Source organism: Elephantulus edwardii, unplaced genomic scaffold, assembly GCF_000299155.1.
Source record: "Elephantulus edwardii isolate Elephantulus edwardi_28Jun2011 unplaced genomic scaffold, EleEdw1.0 scaffold00044, whole genome shotgun sequence".
Lineage (NCBI taxonomy): Eukaryota > Metazoa > Chordata > Mammalia > Macroscelidea > Macroscelididae > Elephantulus > Elephantulus edwardii.
In genome coordinates this window covers 3,004,242-3,020,270 of record NW_006399794.1, presented here as the reverse complement: position 1 = coordinate 3,020,270, position 16,029 = coordinate 3,004,242, and the positions used below count along the sequence as shown (strand labels likewise).

At 45.2% G+C, this 16,029-nt stretch overlaps 1 protein-coding gene across 1 annotated transcript in view; it reads right to left on the bottom strand.

Moving 5' to 3' along the window:
• Positions 1 to 3,935: 3,935 nt before the first annotated feature.
• GALNT18 (UDP-N-acetyl-alpha-D-galactosamine:polypeptide N-acetylgalactosaminyltransferase 18) overlaps positions 3,936 to 16,029 on the bottom strand; it is a 481,364-nt gene continuing 469,270 nt past the window's right edge. The window contains exon 10 of the mRNA XM_006885591.1: positions 3,936 to 4,082. Within this exon, the coding sequence (XP_006885653.1) occupies positions 3,936 to 4,082 (147 nt within the window). The remainder of the gene's footprint in view (positions 4,083 to 16,029) is intronic.

The following is a 16,029-nucleotide window of genomic DNA, read 5'->3' as shown; positions in this document are numbered from 1 at the left end:
ATTCATTAAGATACACGACTGGGGCCCAATACCTCTGAGAAAGTCCTTCAATCATTGCACAGAAGGGAGAGACTCACCCTTGTGGGATGGTGTTTGTTCCTGAGGCCTAAACTCTTTGGTATTCCTGATTGTCTAGGTTAGGTCCAAGGCCTCAGGGAGAGACGCAGGAAGCTGCACGACCTGTGGGAATGTGCTGGAACTCTTAGCAGTGGCCTACAGGGCACGTGAGGATATGACCAGAGCACTTATGCCTTCTGCCGTTGTGGCACTGGCAACTGTGCCCATCTGCCAAAGGGGAGTAAAGAGCACATAGTGTTCTTTCCCTGTTCAGGACATAGATAGGGCTGGGGGCTGGACAGTGGCACTGGATTGTGAGCCAAGCAGTAGAATTGACTGGCTGTCAGAAGCCATGAGCAGGCTTGAGGAGCCTTTTCTAATAAGAGTGAAAATAGGAAACAAAGTTGTTTAATGTGCAAATCATTAAGCAAAATAATGATCTCACTCCGGGTGTTCAAAGAGCCCCTAACCAGCTGCTAATTAGCTTGCAGCAACCGTGGGAAAAGCAGCCAGATGAGGCTGTAACAGGGCTGAAGTGGAGGTGGGCTGGGGCCTCCTCTTCCTCCTCTGATGACACCTTGGACCTTCTGCCTCTGTGCTACACCCACCCGGAGCCTCTGCCCTAGGAATACATAGCCTCAGACTTAATGTCTTTTGTATTTCTGAGATAAGGAGGAGCATGGGCTAACCATGAGGTTTCCGTTTTCAGAGTTGAGGGTTCTCAAGAGCCATTTCAGAACTTCTTTTAGTCCAGCGGCTGGGCATCTGTGTTGCAGGAGACGGTGAATTGGTGTCCCAGGGAAGTACTCTGCCTTCCTGTTAATAATCTCCAAATCCACTTATCTCTAATTACAGATAGAGGCTTACGCAGGAGTGAGGCGCTTTGTGGAGTCTGTACCTTCGAATGTGGATGCTGGAATGGGTTATTGTAGAAGGTATTTGATAGGACACTAAAGATGTGTGGGTTTAAAGGCATTGAACATGTCAACACCTCCAGGAAGATGGCTATGACACAAGAGGGTGTTAGTACGGGTAGAGTGAGAGATGAATGGTGACCGGCATGGCCAAGGGTGAGTGTGGGCATCAGTGACAGCAACTGGTCATCAAGGTCTCAGAGGGTGAACTAATAATAGTACTCCACACCTCATTGCCATTGAGTCCGAATCGACTCACACTTGATTCTCCCTCGCGTTTCTGAGGCCAGTCCTTCTCCCTTGGAGCTGCTGGTGATTCAAACTGCTAGAGATGCAAAGCTTTTGGGTCCATGTCACAACTCCCTAGGGCACCAGACTGGCATTGTACTCATTATGGTCTGAAGGGTTCTATATAAATTAACCCATTAAATATTCACAAGAACCCCATAAATTAGATACGACTATTATCTTGACTTTTAAAAAAGAAGGAAGCTGAGGGAGCTCTGGTGGCCTAGTAGCAAGAAGCTGCACTGCAATCCCAACAGGTACGCAGTTTGAATCCACCAGATGCTCTGCCGGAGAAGAAGGAGCAATCTTCTCCTGTACCAGTTAGATCCGATTTGACGGTACACACACACACACACACAACTAAATTTATTTTTTTTTAAAAAAAAGAAGGAAGCTGAGTCACAGAGAGGTCAAGTAACTGTCCTAAACCACCTGGCTAGCAAGCTGTAGGCGTGCGATTTGAATGCAGACCATCTGGCTGGAGTCCACACTCTTATTCTTTCCACTCTGCACTAGTGTTACTGGCAGGTACACGGGGTATTTCTGGGCTCTCTCGACATGAGGCGGAGGATGGTGTGAATAAGGAGAGCAGTATGGATGATATTGGAGATAATAGCCTTAACAGGAGTGGCTGAGGACAGATGTGAACTGACTGAGATTGGTGCTGGGTAGTAAGTCTCAAGCTTCTTTAACAAGACCTTAGAATTATGTGCGCTCTTATTAAAAGTGTATTTTGTTGGGCTTCAACCCCAGAGTATCTGAATAAGGAGCTTGAGAATTTACATTTCTAACAAGTTTGCACTCCTGCTGGCCCAGGAGCTACACTTTGGGCCCCCACTATTATAGGGCATCCTGTGGGGGTGATGATGAAAAACAGAATGGTGATGGTTTAGAAGTGAAGAACAGGTGGGCAGAGAGTAAACTGAACAGAGGGGACATTTAGAAGTCTGAGTGACAGTACAATCACATGCAGATGTGGCTTTGAATTGATCCCAGGAATAAGTGTAGTTTAATTAAGAAGGGAAATAAGCACAGGGAGGATATAAGAACTGTGACTTCCAGAGAGTAGGCAAGGCCGTGTCTACAATTACAAGTGCCTATTTCTGCTTTCTACCTGGGGTGCTCCTGCTCCCTAGGGTAAAATCTTGGGTGATGGCCATGAGCTGTGAACCACCTGGCAAATGCCTTGAGCATTCTCTAGAGGCAAGGAGTCCACGAACTCCTTGGGAATTCAGGAGAATTTAAAGAGCAGTCTATTGGTGGTGGCCCAGGAAGCCCCTGTTGGTCCCTACTGCTTACCAGGTACCTTTCAGCTCACCTGCAGCAGATCCCTTTTGATGTGCAAACGGGCGAGATAGCAGGTCCTTCTGTCCTCTGGACCCCATGAGTGCATAGAGCAGAGCTCTGGTGGCCTTGTGGGAAGGAGTTGTGCTGCCAATTCAAAGTCGGGCAATTTGAGTCCACCAGCTGGACCATGGGAGAAAGATGGGCAGTCTTCTCTTCTCCTGTGTGATTTATTGTCTCTGAAAACACACTGGCAGGTCAGCTGTGAGTTGGCTCCAACTCGATGGCACATAACAAAACCATCAATCTGGTTTTTGGCTATAAAATACTGACTTCAAACAAGCACATGCCTGGGCTTGAGACCCTGGGAAGGAGGTTCCAGAGAACTTGAGGAGATAGGGCTGAAATCTGTCCAGAAAGAGTTCTTTCTAGTTAGAGTTATCATTCAGTTACCATTGCATTGCTGTGAGCTAGAGAGCCGAAGGAGTGTTAGAGCAGGAGACCCTCAAAATGAAAACAGCAACACTAGGAAATGGACTAGGAAAGAAATACTGCACCAGAACTATTGGAGGGTTGTGCATAGGCTCCAAGAAAGGTGGCTCCTCTCTGAGGGCCATGGTCTCCTGAGGCTGTGCGGATGGGTTGACATGCAGCCATACTTGGGAGGGAGCTGTGATCATTGTAGGAGCTTCATCAGGGGGAGAGGAATTTGCTGCAGGTGAGTGTCTCTGCTGGGGCTGAGCAGCAGATGGCTTTGGGAGATAAAGAGGCACCTGGAGACTTCTGGAGAGGACACTGTCCACTGAGCATTTCAGTCTCTCCAGGAACTAAGAGGCCAGGGTGCCTTGCAGAGGAGGAACCTTGTTGGGGAGAATTGGAAGCAGACGACCCTGGGAGGTGGGGATCATGGTCACAGTGCTCTTCTGCCTGCCCTGGGCCTCACAGAACAAGCTGGCAGCTTGCACAAGCGACTCCTACTGTGCACAGTATGTAGAGGTCTTTCTCAAGGATGTGAAGCAGAAAGGGCAAATGGCGACGTATCTTTGGCTTTGAGAACTCCAAGTTCAGAGGAGCCAGGCCTCAGTCTCCAAAGAGCACCAAATGACCACCAGAACCCTTTTCTTAATCAATAGTGTTTTATTGTCAGTTATAAATATTTCCACTTATCCCATATTTACAGTTGCAAAATAGTTTATGATATGATACCCTCACCCACCAGTCAGCATCTTTCTATAAACTCCATGAAAATTGAATAGGAAATAAAAAGCTCTTTCCGGGGCCCACTGACCTGGCTCTCCTAGACTCCAAACAACCGCACATGGACAGCAGGCAGCATGGCAGCAGGTGCTACACAGTAGCAAAGGGGCGGGCAGAGGCGGCTCCCCGATGGGGTCAGGACGCCAGGCTCCTCAGGACATTGGTGATGCTCCAGTGCTGGCCCGAACACTTCTGTAGCACCAGCTGGAAGCCAAACTCCATATCGCTGTTCTCCTGCAGCTCCAGGCAGCGCTTGGACTTGCGGTTCTGGATGGGGCCTCCCTAGGGAAGCAGGGAAGAGAGAAGGTCAACAGGCACAGAGACAACACATGCAAGGAGATCTGGGAGTCTCAGGCCTAGAGGCTGGCGGGGCTCAGATTATTCACGTGGTCAGATGCCTGAGGCTGAACATACCCACAAAACCACATGCTCAGAGTGGTGACTTTCTCCCAAGATGCTCCTTCTGACCATCTCTTTCCATTTTCTTCACAGCCCACTAGTTCTTTGCTGGGACAAAGATCTCTGCCTGGCTGAGGCACAGAGTATTGGTTTGCTTTGACGGCTCCCACTGTAACAGTGGGCTCCAGCCTGGCAGAGATGGTGAGGATGGCGTGGGATAGGGCTGCCATGAGTCATAATCGACTTCATGGCACCGGACAATGGAGAGGTAGCAGGAGTAGTAGGTCTGGTTGGGTAAGGCTTAACATGTCAGCTGCTAGCTGAAACGATGGTAGTTTGAATCTATCACCTATGTCTTGGGTGAAAGGCAGGCAATATTGCCCTACCCAAAAAGATTTACAGCCTCAGAGACCTAGTGTAGGCGGCTGTGTAGTTGCAATTGACTCAATGGCAGGCAGTGGGTACTGTGGTTAGTAGCACACAACCTATGGGCTTCACCATCCTCTGGTAGTGGGTACACTGGAAGGGTGTACAACAGCCATTGACTGAAGCCTTGTTCTAAAAAGCCTTGGTTCATGATTAACCTGAATTTGAGCATCGTCAGTGACCCAGGAACTCTGGCTTTTAGGGTCCATGCTCAGTGGTCCAATTGATAGTATCCAGGAGCTTGGGTTTTGTTCAAGTCAGCACTGATGACTCCAGAGGCCTGGTTCCCATTTCTAGATAGAAAACTGGCAGTGTCTGCGAGGGTTGAAGTACATACGGCCGTGAGTAAACCAATCCACTCTTGTCTGTATACTTACCTAGTATACCTGTTGGTACACTGAAGATAAAAATTTGAATTCTATTTGAAACGATATTTGCAAAAGTTCTAACACAGCTGTAAAAGGAGCAAAGGCTGTGTGGGGATGTTCTTATCAGACCTGTATCAGCTCCACAAAGGGGAACTGTTCTTGTCAACAACATCAACCACACAAAACCAATTACCATGAGGTCAGACATGTCTTCCACACTCCTGTACCGCTTTCTACTTATTCTAACACTAATCTTACTGCTTTACTGGGTCAAAAATTCACTACAATAGCTCCTAGACCATACAGAACTATATTAGGGAAGTTTAAAAAGCTATTATTCAGGTTAGCAGCAGAATACAATCACTCAGTGATGACAGCTTCCAAAATGTGCTCACATGTACCTGAGCCTTCAGCCTTGCAGTGTTTGGCTCTCAGTCCTGCCAATTACTGCTTCCTGCACCCTACCCCTTCATTATCCTTATTCTCCAAGGAACTTGGGCCAAAGACTCTTAACAGTGTAGAACAGTCCAAGGTCTGCTCCACCTCACGCCAGGTCTCAGTTCTTTGCTGTGGCTGCTCTCGCTGCTGCTCCTGCAGGCCCTGGTCTGGCTGGCACAACGATCTCTAGCCCTAAAGGTCACACTCTTGCTTCTTTGCTGAGGTTGAGACTCTCAAATTCTGCTGCTGGATCTGGTCGATTTCATGGCAATACTAGTCAATCTCCTTATGGACAGGCTAACCTGCCCTATTTGCATATTCATGCTCATCCACTTGGCAAAGTCAGTCAACGGCTAGGGTTGCCAGTTTTAACAGTAAAACCCTGAGCACCACAGAGCCCTCTTCAATAAGCACGTTCTTCCCCTGAGCTTCTCTACCTTTTTAACATTCTCCATCTACTGAACTGAATTCCTTATGTCAGGGCAACCACAAGGGGTCCTAGGCTACTCCCTTGGGCTTCCACACTCAGGCCTCTTCTGCTGCTGCTTTACTCCTTCCCCCCAACAGACGAAAGTCATGGCCTTGTCCATTGCTGTTGTTAGGTGCTGGGGAGTCAAGTATGACCATAGGGACTCTATGAACAACTGACCTGAACCCTGTCTATCCTGTATCATCCTTATCCTCTCCAACAGAGTTGAGCATGTTGCTATAGACACTGGGTCAATGCATCTTGTTGAGAGTCTTCCTCTCTTTTGCTGACTCTCCACCTTTCCAAGCATGATGTCCCTCTCAAGCGATAGCCTCTCCTGACAACATGTCCAAAGTATGTGAGATAAAACTTTGCCCTCCTTGCCTCCAAAGAGCATTATGGCTCCACTTTCTCTGAGATGTATATTCAATTTTTTTTGTAGTCCATGGGATATTCAGTACTCTTCTCCAGTATCACAACTCAAAGGCATCAATTCATCTGTCATCCTTATTCATTTCCCAGGTCTCAGATACATTGGCAGGTAATTGGAAAAACCATGGTTTGTATCACGCTGGTGCACCTTAGTCTTTAAGCTGACATCACTGCTTTTCAGGACTTTCGAGAAGTCTCTGACAGCAAACTTTTTCCAAAGCAATATACCTCCTGGTCGCCTGAGTGCTGGTATCAAGGTATTTATTGTAGATCCAAGCAAAATATTTTCTCTATCTATTGTGATGTTGCCGTTTGGGTCTGTGTTTTTCCAGATTAAACTTCCTAGTTTCCTGATTACTTCTGCTGGGCTGGTTTTGTATTCTTTTGTCAGATAAGTTGGCTGTCTTGGAAAATGTTCCAGTTGTGCTATGTCCTTAAGAAATGTCCACAAAGCACTGGACAATAGGATCCCTTCACAGAACCTGGTACTTTAGTGGTCACATCATGCTTTTGAAGTCTTCAACTGTGGAGGACAGTCTCAGTTGTCCTCTCAGATGCTACAGTTCACTTTGGGTCTCAAGACTGGCATTATTTGTGACACTTACTCTATGTAGCCCGCCAGGATTTCTATAGTTCCTATGTAAATTCTTGAAAGCTTCAAGCCTTTGTACATCTGTTACCCACACCCAGGCTGGAACGTATTCCTGTTGTTTCTTTAAGGAGCTTGTAGCTAGCCTCTGCAACCACCCCTGGTACTCTGCCAGCTTCCCAATATGTCTATCCCCACATTCTTGGGACCAGAGTCAGTGGGCATGAAACTAGCTCAGCTTTCTAATTCACAGTATCTCTTTGGAGTCTCTGGATGGTGCAAATGGTTAAGCTCTGGGCTGCTAACAAAAGCCTGAGGTTTGAATCCCCTTAGGGGAACCTCAGAATAAAGGCCTGGTGGTCTGTTATGGAAAAATGCACAGCTGTGAAACCCTGTGGAGTGCAGTTCTGTTCTGGAGCCCATGGAGTCATCGTGGTCTGCTAGAATTTTGGCAGTGGTGTCCAAAGGGAAGCATGCTGAACTAGACTCTAAAGACCTGGCTTCCTTTCTCGGGATCAGCTCTGCAGCCTAGAGAAAGCCTCTCCATTTTCTGATTCTATTGTCTGCAGGGCCAGCTGATAGTTTCCGCCCTGCTTACTGGGAGGATGGGAAGCGGAGGGTGATGGGAAGTCCCTTTCAGCTATAAAACAACAAAGCAACATAAGGCTGCAAGATTCCTAGTGTTAGAATAGGGGGAAAGTCCCTGACAAACATAGAAGAGCATCAGAGTAAACACCCTGTGCACTCCCCTAATGGTCCTGACCACTGCACTTCTCTCATGGTTAGGCCAGCCCTGCCAACAGCAGCAGGCTGCTTCACAGATCCCTGATGATGGAGAAATGCACCCAAAGACAGAGGGGCCTTCAATCCCCTCCATCAGCCACAAGGGACATTTCAAACCTGGTGTGCTTTTCCTCTCAGCCTTGTCAAGGGTTGGGAGAGGGAGGTAGAAGTGGAGGCCTCTGAGAAGTAAAATCTTCCTTCAGAGATTCAGATCGCACAGTTCCCAGGCCCTAACCCTGGCCCAACCGTGCCCTCAGCACCCTGGAGACAGGAAATGTGGTAACCTTGGGGTGAGGCAGCCAGTGTGGCTTCCTGGGAGGCTGTGGGGAAATGTAGTGAGCCAAAATCAAAATCGGAGCTTTTGAAGGAGAAGATGGCTCAAGGAGTGTGTCTGGGCTTGTCAGGGAGGGTGGAGCATGAGGTTAAGGCGACACTCTGCCTGGAGACATCCAGAATTTGTTGTGAGGTCACCTTGACTTTTCTGGGCAGAGCCCAGGATGCTCCTTGGGACACATTTGGTGTGTGGAGAGAGGAGTCAGTCCTCTCTTTGGTGAACTACTTTCACCATCTCCTCCTGACTCAATCCTGTTTTGCTCTAACCAAACCAGATGGTCTTTCTCTCTGAGCAAAATCCACTCACAAAACAGCAAAGCTCCATTCCTTCCTGGTTAGTTCATCACCCTTGGGGGAAGTCTGGTGTTATCACTGGTTGATACTTTTCTAACTTCAAGCTTTGGGTCTGAGATACAAAGAGTAACCAAACCAAGCAGTCAACAACAACAACAACAACAAATCTACTGTCAGATTGATGTCAACTTATTGTGATGCCACTTATGCAGAGATCTGTGCTCTACGAGGTCTGTAAGGCTGCAAGCATCACCAGGCCTTTCTTCTGATGAACCTCTGCAGGCGTTCAAGTTTTCATTTAGCAGTCAGTTAGAAAGGTTAACTATTTATGCTACCAAGAAACTTCGCAAGAAAGTGTATGAAGAGAATATGGCATTGGGATTAGAGGAACACTCATCAGCAGCCTACAATACGCAGATAACACAACCTTGCTTGTGGGAAATGAAGAGGATTCTGAACACCTATTACAGCCTTCAGTATGGATTATACCTCAGCATAAAAAAAACCCTAAAAATCCTCACAACTGGACCAATAGGTAACACGAGAAGTGGAGAAAGGATTGAGCTTATCAATGATTTCCTTTCACTTCGATCAACAATAAGCACCCCTCGGCAGTGGGAGTCAAGAAATTGTATATTGCATTGGGCAAACCTGCTTTAAAGGTCCTCTTTAAAGAGGTGCAGAGCAAGGTTGCCATTTTAAATACTGTCTTCAACTGCTTCCTAGGCATCTGAAAGTTGGATGATGAATATGGAAAATCAAAGAATTGAAGCTTCTGAATTGCTGTGTGGGTAATTACATTTACTATGGATTGCTAGAAAAGCAAACAACTCTGTTTGAGATGTGCAGTCAAGGTGCTCCTCAGAAGCAAGGATGGTGAGGCTTGGCTTTGCCTCACATGCTTTGGGTATGTGGTCAGAAGGGGGCAGTTCCTTTGAAAAGAATGACACGCTCGGAAAGATGGAAGGTCCGTGAGAGTGAGAGATAGGCAGACTCTCCGTGGGATGAATTAACAGTGGCTGCATCAATGGGTGTGAGCACAGCAGAGACTGTGAGGCAGGTGGGTTACACACTCATCTCTCATATGTCTCACAATATACCTACAATATGGTCATTGTGATTATCTTCATTTTGCAGGATTAACGACTGAGGTTTGCAGACTTGCCCAGGGTTCCATGGTCAGGTTAACCATGAAACGTTCCCCTTTCACTGGGATGAAGCAGGGAGAGGCATTTGGAGGTTCTTGTCCTAACATCAGGGCCCACAAGGCAGCCTTCTGGTCAATCTGATGGCCCAGGGGTATTGGTGTTTGAAGTTGGGCTCCTCAGTCAAATGACCTCTCAATTCTGTGGATGGCACAGATACTTGGTTTACCAGTCTGACCATCTAAATTATTTGTGTAATACTTACAACTACAGGATCTGGAAACACACAATACTTTTAATTAAAGAATTTAAATAAGGGCAATTAAACCTGGCAGGAGAGAAGCTCTAGCACACAGAGAGCTTAATTGGAATGGAAAGCAAATTAAACATGGAAACAGCATTAAAAAAAATAAATAGAAAACTGAATGTATAGAATTAAAAAGGCTAATAATAATTCCTAGAGCGGGCTCCCAGGCCCCTAGCCTAATTTCTAATTCCTAACTCTGGGTGCCTTTAGAGTAGTGACTAGAAAGGGCAGGAGAGGTACTCAGAACCGGAACAAAGAACAGAGGACTCCGTTCTGCCTTGGCTCTGGTGAGGAGGCTGGCCCTTCGAGGTAGTTGAGCCACTCACTCTATGAACTCCACTCCCTTCATTTGCAAAAAGGAGGAGGAAGAGGAGGAGGAGTCCGGATGCCAAATGTGTCAACATAAAGCACCTGCTACGCACACATCAACACTCATGGAAGCAGACCCCAGATTACATTCAGAAACGTCTCTACCTTAATATTCCCAAGTGTGTGCTGGGTGTGCCCAAGAACGGGACAGGTAGCACAGATTATCCTCCCCTCCCCCCAGTAAGGATTTAGGTTAGGTAAATGATTAGGAGGTACCAGAGTCCCTTGGAGGGCTTCACACACACCATAGAACAAGCAACTACACAAAATCAAAAGGTAGCATTTGGCCAGGGATAAAGGTCAGAAGGCAGGAAGAATTAGGAAAGGACAAATGGATATGGCAAACACAGGGAGGAGATGGGAAGAATGCTGCTACATTGTGTGCTGTGGGGTTGAAATCAATGTTGTTGATTGCCATCGAGTCTGAGCACAACTCATAGCAACCCTATGAACAAAAGGCCTGAAGCCTTTCTATAACTATCGTCACTTATCAAAGTTCATAAAGTTTCCAGAGGCATGTTGTTTATGAAATAAAATATTGATAAACTGATGAATGAAAAGCCACTTTGTCCTGTAAACTTTTACCTAAATCCAATAAAAGGTAAAAACAAAGCAAAACTCTAAAACTTAGATTGCTGAGCCTAACTTTCTAATTTAGTGTTGTTATTGTTAGATGCCTTTGAATCTACTAAGACTCACAGTAAATTCAAAGATCCTCTGACTAGCAGATCTGACCCTGCCCTGTCCTGTGCCGTCCTCGTCATCTCTGTCACACTTGAGCCCATTGTTATAGTCACTGTGTCAATCCATTTGGTTGAGTGTCTTCTCCTCCTTTGTTGACCCTCCACCTTTCCAAGAATGCAGTCTTTCTCTAAGGACGGGCTTCTCCTAACAACATGTCCAAAGTAAGTGAGACCAAGTGTCACCATCCATCCCTCTAAGGAGCTGCACCCTCTCCAAGATAGATGTCTTTGTTCTCTTGGCAGTCCATGGAATATTTAGCACTCTTATCCAGCACCATAACCCAAAGGCATAGATTCTGCATCTGTCATCTTTACTCACTTTTCAACTCTCAGATGGATAGCAAGCAACTGAAACAACCATGGGTTGGTCATATACACCTTAGTCATTAAACTGATTTCCATGCTCTTCAGCACTTTGGAGAGGTCCCTGACTGCAGACTTTCCCAATGCAACATGTCTTTTGATTTCCTGACTGCAAGTACCAAGGTTGCTGACTGTAGATTTAAATAAGGTGAAATACTCGACAATTTGTATCTTTCCTCCTCCTACCATGATGTCGCCTGCCTGTTGGCCTAGTGGTGAGGATTTTTGCTTTCTTGGTGTTGAGATGTAATTCTTACTGAAGGCTGCAGTCCTTGATCTTCCTTCTGCAGTAAGAGTTTCAAGTCCTCCTCACTCTCAGCAAGCAAGGTTGTGTCATTTGCATAACACAGGCTGTTGATGAGTCTTCCTCTGAGCCTTCCTCTGAAGTCACACTCCTCCTCATAAGGTCCAGTTTCTGCAATGATTTGCTCAAAATACAGATTGAACAGGTATGGTGAAAGGATATAGCCCTTGAAATCAGATTCAATAGAACTCCTCAATTTGTCTTTTTAAGTGTCCGGGTGCTGTTGCTCAGCAGTCCTGGAGGTGGACCTTAGGTTAAGTGTTGGGTTGTTAACCAAAACGTTGGTGGTTCGAACCCACCAGCTATTTCACAGAAGCTAGACACACAGCCTGCCCCCTTAAAGATGTACAGCTTTGGAGTCAGTGTAGGGTCATTCCACTCTATCCTACAGAGTGGCTGTGAGTCAGAATTGACTTGGCTTCAGTGGTGGGTTGTTGGCGCTACTGCTGCTGGCTGTGTTCCAGGTATACACTGAGGGGGCCCCAGGACTTAATGCATTTAAAGAAATCATCACCCCCTTTCAGGAGAGATCTGGAATGGCCTTATCGTTTGCACTGTCCCACCGAAGTGGACTATAGAGGCAGAAGACAGGTGGTCTCACTTCCTCAAGACGTTTTCCAGGTGCCTGGCTATGTGCTGAAGTCTATAATTCCAGGGCTTCTCTTCTTGTTTCCTACTCTACTTTCATTTTTAATTAATTTTCCATGGGCAAATGGCCCAGTGGATCTTTAGATTTAAGCATAGTGGGCTCAGGAGTTTCCAGGTTAAGTAGTTAATGATTAAAAATCAAATACTTCAAAGCATGGGTGGGATGTTAGTGCTATTTAAAGAAATCCTGAGATTAAGTCTTTTGTAAAGAGATCTTCCTATTTTATGAATATTCATCACTCCATTTACTCAATAAATACTGCAGTATTTTGTTTCTTAAAGGGCACTCACCTGTGCCTGAGTGAGATTCAGTCTGTGAAGATTGCTGTGAAGGGTTTAGGAGTAGAAGGTAGGTAATTGTAATGTTGTTATGTGTCACTGAGTCGCTTGTGACTCGAAACCCCTATGTACAGCTCTAAACCTTGCTCTATCCTGTGCTGACCTTACTGTCTCTAACACACCTACCTCCATGACCCCAGTCACTGAATCGATCCATCTGGGTAGTGAAGGACTAAGTGATCCCGTCAGGCCCTGGGTCGTTGTGGGGTGAAAGAGTTGCAGGGCTGACAACCCCTGGATCCATAAACTAAAAATAACTAAGAAAACATTCATGGCCTAAACAGAGCTATCCCTCAAGGCTGGACAGTTCCATACTTGCCCCTTCATGTGACATGGAAATGAAAAGCTATTTTATGCTGGAATCATAATGAAATACTCAATTATAGTCTTTGCTTTTCAGTACAAAAGGTTCTCAAAGCTGGACTTCCTGACAGCGCTGGAGATTGGAGAGGGAGAAAGCTGACAACTCCTCCCCTTCACGTGCTGGGAAATTCTTTGGCAGAATAAGCCTTGTTCCCTGGGAAATGTGCTCTGTAAGTTATTTCTTTTTTTGAGTGGTTAGCTTATTTTACACCAACTTATCAAAGCACATCCTACAAATCAGAGCCAAATGTCCTTCAGTGGACAGTTGTGGTCCTCTGATTTGTGGTGGGGAGTCTCCCCACACTCTTGCAAAAATCTTTCTTATCTCTTGGCACAAATGGACATCTTTGTTTTACCCTAAACACTCTCCATTTGGAAACTGCATAAGTACTGTGCTAAGAATAAGGGCAAGAAAAGGGTCTGTCATGAGGGGAAGGCCTCCTGTGGGAAGTCTGCCCTGGGTGCCCATGGACTCTGAGCTGACCCTGGAGAACAAATCCACCAAACAGCCCCAACAGTAAAGAGAGAGAGAGAGGAAAGAGGAGAGGAGAAGGGAAGTGAAGGGAGGGGAGGGGAAGATAAGGAGAGAGGAGGAGAAAAGAGAGGGAAGAGAGAAGAGAGAGTGTCCACTTCAGGGTCCAGAGCCAGCATGAAATGCATTCTGACTACCCTAGCATTCCCCTGAAGTTTCCTGTTTGTGTTGTTTTTTTAAAAAAATACTCATGCAAATATTTACTCCACTCTATAGTATATGCATATTTGTTTAAATAGAAAACACTTCCCATTTCTGTAAAAATTTGAAATTGTAGAAAATATAACTTTGTGTACTCCAGCAAGACTACAAGTGTTCATTGGAGAAAGCAGGAATTTTCTAACCAACCTGGGTTCCTTGTCAATTACCCTGAAATGTCCTTGAATATTATTTTTCTCCCCCCTTCAGTGTGCTATTTTGGGTAAAAATAAAAATACACGCACACATATATCAATAAAGTTGTTTTATTGTTATGTGCCGTCGAGTCGCTTGCGACTCATAGCGACCCTATGTACAACAGCCCTAAACCCTGTTCTATCCTGTGCCAATCGCATTGCCTCTGACACACCCATCCTGATTACCCCAGTCACTGAATCAATCCACCTCATAGAGGGTCTCCCCCTCCTGTGCTGTCCCTCTACTCTACCCAGCATGATGTCCCTCTCCAAAGACCTGTCTCTCCTTGCAACATGTCCAAAGTATGTCAGACGAAGCCCCAGAATCCTTGCCTCCAAGGAGTAGCCTGGTTTAACCCTCTCTAGGATGAATCTGTTTGTTTTCTTGGCAGTCCAGGGTACCTTCAATACTCTTCTCCAGCACCACAGCTCAAACGCGTCAATTCTCCTTCTGTCCTCCTTAGTCATTGTCTAGCTCTCTGATGCATAACAAGTGATTGCAAAGACCATGGCCTGTATCAGGCGCACCTTCCTCTCCAAAGAGACACTGTTGCTCTTGAGTACTTTAGAGAGGTCCCTAACAGCAGACTTTCCCATTGCAATACGTTTTTTGATTTCCTGACTGTTGGTGCCAAGAGTGTTGACTGTGGAGCCGAGCAAACCAAAGCTGTGAACAATCTCAATCTCTTCAATGAAAGTAGAGTTTTGTTTATTTTTTTGATCTCCCACAAACTAAGCTTAAGATCTGGAATCCAGGAAGTCTTCATTTAATATTTATAATTTTATTAAGACTCCTTCATCCAATCAACTGCAGTCTCCGGTCTGTCGCCTCTACCCCAGGTTGCATGGTAGGTGCTGAAGTCATCAAAATGTTAAGACCTGGGTCCTGCCCTCCAAACTATTAACTGATTGGGAGAAGCATGGGATGAAATAACAGGTAGATAATTTCACACAGTGTGAGAAACAGAACTGTCATACCAGGAGTTTAGCTCATTTTCATATTCATGATGCTTTGTATAAAGGCAAGCCTTGTAGGATTTTTGTATAGAAAAAAAAGCCCTTCACAGGAATTTATCTTCAGAAAGCCAGAATTACAGAATTTCAGGCCTGACAGCCCTTACATCTGTCCAGTTCCACCTCCATTCAGAACTGTAGCGCCTTTGATGGGCTGCTGTACACTCCCATGAGGTCACTTTCTCTCTGGACAACTCTATGTGAGAGTAGTCCTAGAAATTGTCCCAATTTTCTCCTAGCTCTTTCTTGCACAGGGCAGCCTTTAAAATATTTAAATGCAGAGCCAGGCACTCTTGAGGTCTTTCTGGTCTTAAATGGACTCCACTCCTTCAATTATGTAGTCAAACTCATAGGTAGACATTAAGGAGTACTGGACTAGAAATCCTGCATCATAACAGTCCTCAGAAGTTGGGAAACCCTTCAATAACATCTTTGAAGATAGACTCCCATGTTTCTTTTTTTTTTAATTTTTTACTTTATATTGGTTTACTTACAAGGTTTGTATACATTATTTCACATTATTCTTCACTCATATTATTTTATAAAATCATTCCGATTCATTATACTGTATAAAATTAATTAAAATTGAACTATGCCAACCATTACCCTGTCTTTCTAGATCCCTGCTGGATCTTTCCCATTTCTTTAAACCATCCCTTCCTTCAGCCATCAACATGTGACCTTAAGATTTTCCCCCTATCCATCCTAATCCATCTGCTTCCCCCGCCTTGGATCCTCACATATGTTTTACTAGTTATCCTTCTAGTTTTACAATAATGGTCTATGTAGTATTATCCTTATGAGGCTGATTTAGTTCACTCAGCATAAAGCTCTCTGGTCCCTCCCAAGTTATGTAGTAATGGCTTCACAGCTGAATTCTATCAAATATTCAGAGAAAAATCTATCACCAATTCCATTTAAATTATTACAAAAAATAGAAAAAGAGGCAACACTCTGAGTCATTCTATGAAGCAAGCATAACCCTAATACTAATACCAGGCAAATATATTACCAAAAAAGAAAACTACAACCAATATCTCTGATTAATATAGATGCAAAAATCCTTAACAAAATTCTGGCCAACAGAGTCCAAGAGCATATAAAAAAAAATTCCTCATGACCAAGTGGAATTCATAACAGGTAAGCAAGGATGGTCTAACACAAAAAAAGCAACCA